Source organism: Martes martes (genome assembly GCF_963455335.1).
Source record: "Martes martes genome assembly, chromosome: 1".
Taxonomy (NCBI): Eukaryota; Metazoa; Chordata; class Mammalia; order Carnivora; family Mustelidae; genus Martes; species Martes martes.
Genome location: NC_137888.1, coordinates 202993677 through 203004037, shown reverse-complemented (window position 1 = coordinate 203004037; position 10361 = coordinate 202993677). Strand labels below are relative to the sequence as shown.

At 53.1% G+C, this 10361-nt stretch overlaps 1 protein-coding gene across 5 annotated transcripts in view; it reads left to right on the top strand.

Annotated features, from left to right (window-relative positions):
- The first annotated feature begins 434 nt into the window (after positions 1–434).
- PGPEP1 (pyroglutamyl-peptidase I) overlaps positions 435–10361 on the top strand; it is a 29187-nt gene continuing 19260 nt past the window's right edge. For 2 of the 5 annotated variants that reach the window (XR_013966908.1, XM_080805043.1), the window contains exons 1-2: positions 435–678; positions 3803–3855. Coding sequence is in view for 2 of the 5 variants with exons in the window: in XM_080805043.1 (XP_080661169.1) it covers positions 495–678; positions 3803–3855 (237 nt within the window). In the remaining 3 variants the exon portion in view is untranslated. Of the gene's footprint in view, positions 684–1432; positions 1545–3802; positions 3856–10361 lie in introns of those variants that run through there. The other 3 variants (XR_013966910.1, XM_080805044.1, XR_013966909.1) reach the window with 2 other exon arrangements.

The window sequence follows — 10361 nt, the reverse complement described above, 5'->3', positions numbered from 1 at the left end:
CTCCCTCCACAACCTTGGCTTCAGGAACATGTGCAGACACTTATTACATGTTGGAGTTATGAAACCTGATCCTTGCTGAGATTTTTGTTCTGTTCTCTTCTCCCACTTGGCTTGGGTCTTGCTCCCACAGCTGGTTCAGGCCGGCTCTCAGAGTTTCTGAATTCTACCTGAAGCTGCCAGAGACCAAAATAGCCACCGAGTATGTGACCTCTGTTCTGTGCTCGCAGACCAGGGCTCCAGGCCAGCCCACTGAACTCTGCCCTGGGTATTCCGAGACCAGGGCCAGAGGCAGATGGCTCTTGAGTTGGCATCCTAGCTAATCCGGGGCCAAGGCTGCTTGGAATGAGATGTCAGTGACCCAAGTCCAAGGTCTAGCCCTGTTTTCAGATGACGTGGCCAGAAACTCAGCCTTATTTTTCTGGCTGTTTTGGAGATATCTGATCAACGTTAGTGGGTGACTTACTGTATGCCAGGCACATATTGGGTGCACTGACATGGCTGTAATGGAGACACAGCCTTGCTCTGGAAGTCCTAATCTCTATGTCAGAAGAAATGGGAAACGAACCAGAAAAGCAGTGTCTATAATGGAGTGTGATCACTGTGACGAACAGGATGAAATAAGGAAAGGAGATGATCTGTTCACAGAGGATGAGAAGTATGGTGGGAGATCTCAGCCAGGTAGGGTAAGTAGAACCCCTAGGAAGAGGTGAAGTTCCGCTGACCTTTGAAGAAAGAGAAGCAGCGAGATAACCTGCAGGGCATGCTCCCGGCATAAGCAACAGGAAGTGCAAAGGCCCTGGGGTGGGACCCAGCCAGGCCCTTGAAGTACTGTTGGGGCTAGAAGTGAATTGAGTGTTGGGGAGATGGAGAGAGGGGAGGCCGAGGTCTGTGGATCCACATCAGCCTCCTTCTTTGCAACTTGGGAGCCTGCAGAGGACCTCCGGCAACATCTTACTGTGGTGTTGGGTTTTCACTTTATTCCGTTCCCCTTTAAACCTCCGGGTCCACATGCATGCCACTTCTCTGACTCCAGGAGGCTCTAGACGAGCAGCCCTTAGAACCATGCTTCAGGTTCTTTCTCTGCAGAACGAAGTTAATAACCGAGTCTTACGGGAGGTGGCGGGGGAGGGAGCCAGATAATTCCCAGGAGTGGGCGGACAGCGGCGCTCAGTGAACACGCGGAATAAAATGACGCGCACGTCGCAGCGCCTGACTCAAGTGAGTTCAAGCGGCCACATCGTACGAAACGAACTGCCCCCATCTTACAAGGGGGTAACCGAACTTGGGAAAGGTGCGGGGTCCGGCGCTCCTAGGGCGCGTGTCGGAGTCGGGGCGCGCACGCTCCGCCTCGGGCCGCGGGGCGCGCACGCCGAGCGGCCAGGCCGGGGGCGGGGCCAGGGCCGGGGCCGGGGGCGGGCCCGGGGGCGGGGCGGCGCGGGGTCCCGGCGGCTGCGGCGGCCGACTTGCCAGTCCCGACAGGAGCGGGTCAGAGGCGGCGCCCGAGCCCGCCATGGAGCAGCCCAGGAAGGCGGTGGTGGTGACGGGTACGCTGATGGCGGCCGCGGCGACAGCAACCGCGGGCAGGGGCGGGTTGGGCGGCTCAAGAGCCGGTGGGGTTGGTAGGGGCGCGGTGGCCCGGGAGGGGCAGGTGCTAGAAGTCGTCCCAGGTTTGGAAGATGTCATCGCCCAGCTTGGTCCGCGCAACACGTAGAAAGTGGAGAAGGGGCGCCCCTCTGGCCCCACTGTCAGGGGTCGGGGCAAGCAGGGGTGTGAGGGTCCAGCCAAGTGCCCCGCGCAGAATAGGCCCCTCTGGCGTCCTTCTTTCCCCGGGTGAGGGCAGTGGTCCTCTGGGCACCTGTCTGTTCCGTCTGACCAGCCGGTGGGCAGGACTGGACTTCACCCTGCCCCTCCCGAGGTCGGTTCTGTCCCACCCACGGCCCCAGGGGACAAAGGCCGATTTGCGGGCAGGAAGTGCCCCAGTGACAAATGAACCTCCTGCCAGCCACTGCTCCCCCAGCCCTGTGATAACGGGGGGGGGGGGGCTGTTCTCCCAAGGCAAGAACAGGTGGAGGTCGGGGAACCTCGGGTGGCCAGCTGCTCTCCCTGTTGTCCCCAGGACCGTGTGGGTCAAAAATCTCCACCCCCCCACGCCCCGCCCCGAGCTGTTTATGGGTGAGCCCGTGCCTGCTGTCACTAATTCCCCGAAACTAACTGTTCCTCCTCGGGGAAGACTCCGCCTCAGGGCCACGTGAACGTCAACTTCCGCTGGCCTCTGGTTGGAGGGGGGGGGGGCGGTCATATTCACCTGCTGTCTAGAGGGGTCAGAGTGGGAGATCCAGCTAAGCTTCACACAAGTGTTTTCTGGCCTGGGGAGGCTGAGGCTGATCCTGGAATTCCAGAAAGGTGGAAGAAAGCACTCACTTAACAGGTGTGTGTAATTGCAGGGAGAGTTGCTGCCACCACCCCCCCCTCCTCCCCAGCCCTCCTGTATCTGGTTATCTGTTCCTCTAGTGCTGGGCTCTGACGGCAGCCACCGGACTGGGCATTTTCCTTGCATGAATTCATTACATCTGTACCATCTCCGTTTTGCACAGAGGAAACTGAGGCTTACAGAGGTCACCCTGTTTGTAGGTGGCGGAGCTGGGACTCATACTTAGTCTATGCAGGAGAAGAGAAGGGGTGGAGAGGTCCTGCCCCCACTGCGGGGGAGGCTCTGCTCTTCCAAGCACAGCATCCCTCCCAAGGCCATGACACCACCTGGGACCCTCAGTACAGCTGGAGTGACCCCCAGTTCCAGGGCACCCTCTCTTGGAGATGTTCCTTTCTAGGCAGGGGGACAGGGTGATTAGAAGAGAAGAGTTGTGAACTCTCATGGGCCTGGTTTTGAATCCCAGCTCTTCTGCCTTCTTGGTCTGTGTCCCTGGGCAGTGGTTTTCACCTTTCTGTGTCTTAGTCCTGCTCCTGTAAAAGGGGTCCAGGAAACAGCCTTGCCTGGAAGGGGACTCAAGGAGGCTGAAGGCCACGGTGCAGGCAGAACCCTTAGCGCATCCTTAGACCACTCCCTCAGTTTGTAAGTGGGACTTGGAGTTCGAGCAAGCAGGGAAGAGGGTGACAGGAGATTGTCTGGACAGCCTGGCCTGGGAGACACCCACATGTATCCCTTAAGGGCCATTCCTCACTTGGTGGTGATTCACGGAGCACAGAGGCCCTGCACAAAGACGGTGGTAAAATAATTATAGATGGGGATCAGGGATAGTGGAAAAAATCGAGAGGGGGAAAAAGGCCAGCCCTTTCTGGGGCAACAGGAGGCCACTGGCCCCTTGGTAGGCACGAGGGTTGGGCAAAGGGGAAGATAAGAAAGGACAGTTAAAAGCAGTTAAGAGGGGCGCCTGGGTGGCTCAGTGGGTTAAGCCTCTGCCTTCGGCTCAGGTCATGATCTCAGGGTCCTGGGATTGAGCCCCGCATCGGGCTCTCTGCTTGGTGGGGAGCCTGCTTTTCCCTCTCTCTGCCTGCTGCCCTGCCTACTTGTGATCTCTCCCTCTCTGTCAAATAAATAAATAAAATCTTTAAAAAAAAATAAAAAAATAAAAGCCATTAAGAGCGAGAAATGGGGGGGCTCTCTGAAGGGCCCTGGGTGTGCCCCAGATCGCAGGACCAGGCCCCTGACATTGGCCCTGGTGGCAGCTGCTGCCCAAGTTCCCTGTTCCTTTCTGCTGGGTGGAGGCAGCAACGCAAACCGCGTGGGCAGGCTACAAGAGGTCACTGGGTGGTGATACGCAGCTTCTTCTGTTTGCTCTTCCAGGATTTGGCCCTTTTGGAGAACACACCGTGAACGCCAGCTGGATTGCAGTCCAGGTAACTCGGATCTGGAGGGTAGGAATCAGACTCAGGGCTGGGCTCCCCGTGGAAATATATGGCACCAAAGAGAGGAAGGAACCTACGAAGAGAACGGGTCCCTTGAAGCTTCCTGCAAAACATTTAAGTCTGATATCCACACCTTTCCGGATGGTGACCAGTATAACTACATTTTTTGGCTTGTTGTGTACGAAACACTCTGAATTTCCCTCACAACCTTTGCATGGTTGGGTGTGCTCATTCTTGTGCCCACATTCCTGATTAGGCAACTGAGGCCCCCCGGGGAGTTATCTGAGATCACACAGTCAGGAAGATCTGAGATCACAGTCAGGAAACTGGAGTGGCAGTGACTCAAAAGTGTCCCCTGCCCCAGCCAGGTTTGGGGGGACCAGGCAGGGATGTTGGGGGGATTTATTAGCCTTGTAGAGAAGGTATAATGACCCTCACTGTTGCCTCCCAGCAGTTGTGGGAGGAGAAGGCTGCAGATTAGGGGGTAGGGAGTGTCTTTCCCACTGTCCTGAGCAGGTTGTCAGCCTGCAAGCCTTCTACTTTCTTTGTCAGATGGGGCATTTGGAGAGACAGACGGGAACAATGGGGAGAGAGAAAGAGAGAACCGTTTTCTTCTTATATAAATCAGGTCTGCAGAGACCGGAGCCAAACTCATGTTAATCCTAGCCCATTAGCTGCTTGATTTAAAGCATCCCCTGCTTTTCACGCCAGAGCCCTGAATTTGGAGAAAAATCCAAGTTGAAACCTCCATGTGTCCACCCCTAGTTTTGCCCCCCCCCACCTTTTATATCACCCCGAGTAGAGACCTCAAAATCTTGGCCACTTTTCTTTTTTTATTAAAAAAACATTTCACCCCACTTTGTGAGCAGGACAGAGGGACAGGGTCCCCAGGACCCTGCAGATGGGAGCGTGTCCCAGGCCCTGTTCGTTGTACCCTCTCCCTGGAGCCCCAGACAAAAAGGAAACAGCGTGTTTCTGAAGACGTTGTGTGTCTGGCTTTGTGCGAGTTTCAGACAGGAGCCTTCACGGGGCTGAGTGGACACAAAGCCGTGTGTCTGAATTCCTGGGCCCCAGACACTATGATCTGCATCTAAATAGGAGAAAAATCAATTAAACAATCTTTGGAAATCCCTCTGAGCTTTGGGATGCGGATGGTGGAGGATGGCAGCTTTTTCATTCTGCTGCTGGAAGGGAAATGCCCCTGATATTTTGGTTGCCCATCGTGCCAGACCTTGCCTCTGGAAGACTTTCCATTTTCTACCTCAAGTCTGTGAAACAAGAAGAGAGGATTCTCTACCATTCCATGGATTTAAAAAAAAAAAAAGACACCAACTTTCCCAAGATGTGATTGTTCCCCTTAAAACCAAAACCAAAACCAAAAGCTAGAGTTGCGCATACATACGCTGAGTGATTGCCTCGTGTAACTCCATGAAATTTCACGCATGTGCACCTCCGTGCTACCCGCGTCTGGATCAAGATCTAGAACATTCCTAGCCCCTTTCTCATCACAGAAGCTCCTTGTGGCCCTTCTTAGCTATTCCCCCCGGGTGCAAACATCTCTGCTGACTTTTTTTTTTTTTCCTGCCGCGTGGGTGTCACCTGTTCTAGAACTTGGTGTCAGCGGAGTTGTGCTTGGGTCCGTCGCCTTCCGCAAAGCACAGTGTATGTGGGATCTGTCTGTGGGGATGCTGGGAGCTGCCCTTGGTGTGTTTTAGTTGACCTGGATGAAACAGACTTGCGCATGAAAAGGCATCCAGTTGGATGGGTCCAATCTGTCCCTCAGGAAAATAATGGCTTGGAGTGTTCTTGGTGGGATCCAGACGTGAGATCAGGCGGCAGTTCGTGGTGATCGCCTCAAGCTGAAGATGGGAGTTTTGTTTCCCAGAGTGAGCAGCAGTTAACTTCCTGTCCCCATGGATTTTTCAGAAGCCCAAGCTGTCCCCTGTAGAAGGAACGCCTCCTCTCTCAGGGACCCACTAACTAACTTCTCTTTTTTCTCCCCCTCTCTATCTGTCTTTCTGTCTCTGTCTCTCTGAGCCTTCTCCGGTCTCTCCCTCTCTCCTCTTATGTCTCCGTAGCACTCTCCATCTCTCTGTCTCTCTCCCCTTGTGTCTCCGTCTTTCAGTTTCATTTGGTCTTTCTGTGGGTCTCTGTTTCTCTCTTTTCGTGTCTCTCTCCCTTTATGTCTCCATCTCTCTCTCCGTCCATCTCTCTGTGTCTCTGTCTGTCACTGTCTCCTCTCTCCCCTGGCCCTCTCGCCTCCTTGGTCTCTCTCTCATCTCACCTTCCTTCTTCACACTTTGTGTGAACTTGTGCTCTAGTGCAGAATGAATGGTCTCCCCCCAGCTACATTGGGGAGGTTGGGAGTGTGCAGACAGAGGGCACCCCGCACCTCACACAGGACAGACTTCGTTTTTGGAGTGTCCTGTCTTCCTCTAGGTCTAGGGTGGTGGATGTGGGACGCTGGCGGCAGGTCTCTCTCTTCCTAGGAGGCTCAGGTGGGTGTCAAGGGCCGGGACCCCCTTGTTTGGCTGTCCGGAGTGTTCCCTGCCCAAGCACAGCGAGGAGGAGCTGGGTCACAGGTCCTGGTGACATCACAGGACAATTACTGCCACAGTGAGTCTAGACAGACCTGCTAAGGATATTAACCAGGGAACAAAGGGGGTCTTTGTTGTGGGGTCAAGGGAATCGGTCAGATGTGGCCTCGCGGCGGGGTCTTGTCAGGTAGACTGGGGTGTAGACAATGCGCCGTCTGGGGGCGCGTGAGCCCTGTTCCTTTCACCATGTGTGTGCGGGGCGGCTGTGCTCACTGCAGTGCGCTCGCTGCAGTGTCGTGGGACTGGGGGGATGCTGCCACTCACCTCCTCCCACAGAACTGCCCAGCTCTCTTGGATCAGAAAGTGTCCAGAGGCAAGAGTTCAGCTAGATTACGGACCACCCGCTTCTGATAACTCCCCCCGAACTTTTGTAGCTTGCTCCTTCCCCTCCGTTGCATGGTTTAAAATTGGGAAGCAATTTGCATAAAGTCATACTGACAGGTCTCCGTACCCCTGTCACTGCGGGGAAGAGTATTTCTATCCACGTCCCTTCTGCTTCAATGAGGATAGTGAACGATTCCATCAACCTGGAATGTTCCCTCCCACCCCCGCTTCCCCAGCATTCCCCACCCTGCCTGGGAGGCACCTGCTCTCCAGACCTCAGTCATCTTAGATGAGTTTGACTGGTCTCAAGCTGCCAGTGAACAGGCAGGCATGGGGTCTGTGTCCCCCCAGGTGTGGGCTGCTACTTGCTTAGCAGTGGGGTGGGAGGGGCAGCTGGCTCTTTTCCGTACTTACCCCCTACTCCTGCTCCCATTGGCACTGGGGGGGCTTCCGTAATGAACAGGGACGCTCCTCTCCGGGTGTTTGATGAACAGGTGGTTTGCCTCACTGTGGGGATGCTGTGGGCGGGAGGTAGCGCGGGGTGGGTAGTGCTGGTGTATATTTTTGGAGGCTGTTTCATTTTGTTTTTTTCTTAAGATTTTAATTTATTTATTTGAGAGAGAGAGAGAGTAACAGAGAAAGCAAGAAAGAGCACGAGTGGGGAGGAGAGGGGGAAACACACTCCCCGCTGAGCAGGGAGCCCCTGGGATCATGACCTGAGCGGAAGGCAGATGCTTGACTCATGGAACCACCCAGGTGCCCCTATGGTGGCAGTTTGTTTTTTTTTTTTTAAGATTTTATTTATTTATTTGACAGACAGAGATCACAAGTAGGCAGAGAGGCAGGCAGAGAGAAAGGGAAGCAGGCTCCCCGCTGAGCAGAGAGCCCGATGTGGGGCTCGATCCCAGGACCCCAGGATCATGACCTGAGCTGAAGGCAGAAGCTTTAACCCACTGAGCCACCCAAGCGCCCCGGTGGCAGTTTTCTTAGTTTAGATTTTTTTCCCCTGGTGAGGAGAGCATAGCTGAGGACCCAGAGGATGTGAGGAGCAAAGTTTAGGATAAGAAGGTGACTCACAGGGCACCTGGCTAGCCTTGTCAGTAGGACACGTGACTCTTGATCTCAGAGTCGGGAATTCAAGGATCTCAGAGTCGGGAATTCAAGCCCCAAATGAGGCATGGAGCCTACTTAAAAAAAAAAAAAAAAAAGTTGGAAAAAGAAGGTGACTCAGTCTGTGATCTCCTGGTGATGTCAGCTCATTTCCTACTACCGAGAACTGATGTGGGCGTGTGGCCATCCCACTAATGCTCAAAGAAATATCACCCAGTGGGGACAGCTGTTAAGTCACTCCGGGCAAGTGAGGTGGCTCAGCGCCATTGGACTGCCCATTCTGCGAGGCAGAGAGGATCCATGGGAGGGTTTGCTGTTCCAAGCCAGGCATCCAGCCTTGGCATATCACATGTCTTTTTTTTTTTTTTCTTAAGATTTTATTTATTTATTGACAGAGAGAGAGAGTGAGCACAAGCAGGGGGAGCGGCAGACAGAGGGAGAAGCAGCCTCCCCGCTGAGCAGAGAGCCCAATGCGGGGCTCGATCCCAGGACCCTGGGATCATGACCTGAGCCGGAGGCAGACGCTTAAGGACTGAGCCACCCAGGCGCCCCAGCACATCACATGTCATAGTGACCTGGGGTGGGGGTGTGTGTGGTTACCGTGCCCCAGAGGTGTTTTGGGTTGGTCACTGATCGAGTTAGCATCCTGAGTCCCCCTGTGCACGGAGGTGGTTTCACGGAGTACAGTGCCTGGGCTTGTGGGTGGCCTGGTCCATGGACAGCAGGCTTAGCTGGGGACAGCTCCCCAGCTGGACCCAAACAAGTAAAGGTGATCTGTTGAAGTCCTCAGTGTAAGTCCAGGAGATGGATTCTTTTAATTCTTGGCTTTTTAACATATTTTCACTTGCCAGAAAAGTCTGCCAGGGCCACAGGAAAATAAAAGGGTGGGGTGGGGGGGTAGAATTGGAGTTGTGGGGGCAGTGGGGTGGGGGGGGAGAGTCAGAAAGAGTGGAGTCGTGGTGAGAGCAGGTCAGGATAGACAGATTATTGACCTCATACCAAGATAAAAGTCTTTGCTGGAGGCTCTCCCAGCCCTGGGGGCAGAAGAAGCAACTGTCTTTCTTCTCATTCCACTGAAAGAACAATTTTGACCAGTTATAAGAAGAGGGCAGAGAAGTAGTCCTTCCGTAACCAGATTTCCTCAAATGTTAGCATTGTATTACATTTGCTCTTTCTCTAAGGATAAATGAGGTAGATAGATAAGTATAATGTAAAAAAAAATTTTTTTGACTTCCAAGTCATCTTATTTTGTTGTGGTAAAATATATATAACATAACATTTACCATCTTAATCATCTTTAAGTGTACAGTTCGGCAGCATTAAACACATTCACACTGGTGTGCAACCGTCACCACGATCTCTCTCTAGAACTTTCGCGTCTTCCCACACTTAAGCTCGGACCCCATTAAACGTGGACTTCCCCGTTGCCCTCCCTCAGCCCCAGCCCCTCCCTTCTGTGTTCTGTTGGTAATGAATTTGGCAACTCTCAGGACTCCTATCAGTGGAACCATACAGTGTTTGTCCTTTTGCGACTGGCTCATTTCAGGCAGCGTAATGTCCTCAAGGTTCATCCACGATGTAGCCTCAGTCAGAAGTTTTTTCCTTTTTTAAGATTGAATAATATGCCACCATGTGGCTATACCACTTTTTGCTTATCCCCGTGCATCCACTGATAGACACCTGCGTGGCTTCCATATCTTAGCTATAGTAACGAGCACTGCTGCGAACGTGGGCATACAAATATTTCTTTAAGAGGCTGCTTTCTTTTTTTTTTTTTGAAGATTTTGTTTATTTATTGGACAGACAGAGGTCACAAGTAGGCAGAGAGGCAGGCAGAGAGAGAGGAGGAAGCAGGCTCCCCGCTGAGCAGAGGGCCCGATGCGGGGCTCGATCCCGGGAGCCTGGGATCATGACCTGAGTCGAAGGCAGAGGCTTTAACCCCCTGAGCCACCCAGGCGCCCCAAGAGGCTGCTTTCAATTCTTGGGAATATACACCCAGAAATGGAATTGCTGGATCATATTATAATAATGTTTAATTGTTTGAGGAATTGCCCTGTTCCGAGTCATTCATTCATTCATTCATTCATTCATTTATCTATCTATTTAGGTTTATTTATTTATGCAGTCTCTACACCCAGTGTGGGGCTCTGACCCTAAGAACTCATGACCCTAAGATCAAGACCCACATGCTCCACCCACCAAGCCAGTCAGGCACCCCTGTTCTGAGTCATTTATTTCTTTTTTCTTTCTTTCTTTCTTTTTTTTTTTTTTTAAGATTTTATATATTTGACAGTGAGAGAGAAGAAGAGAGAGCACAAGCAAAGGGAGCTGCAGGCAGAGAGTGAGGAAGAAGCAGGCTTCCTGCTGAGCAAAGAGCCAGATGTGGGGCTCCATCCTAGAACCCTGGGACCATGACCTGAGCTGAAGGCAGAGGCTTAACCATCTGAGCCAGCCAGGCGCCCCTGT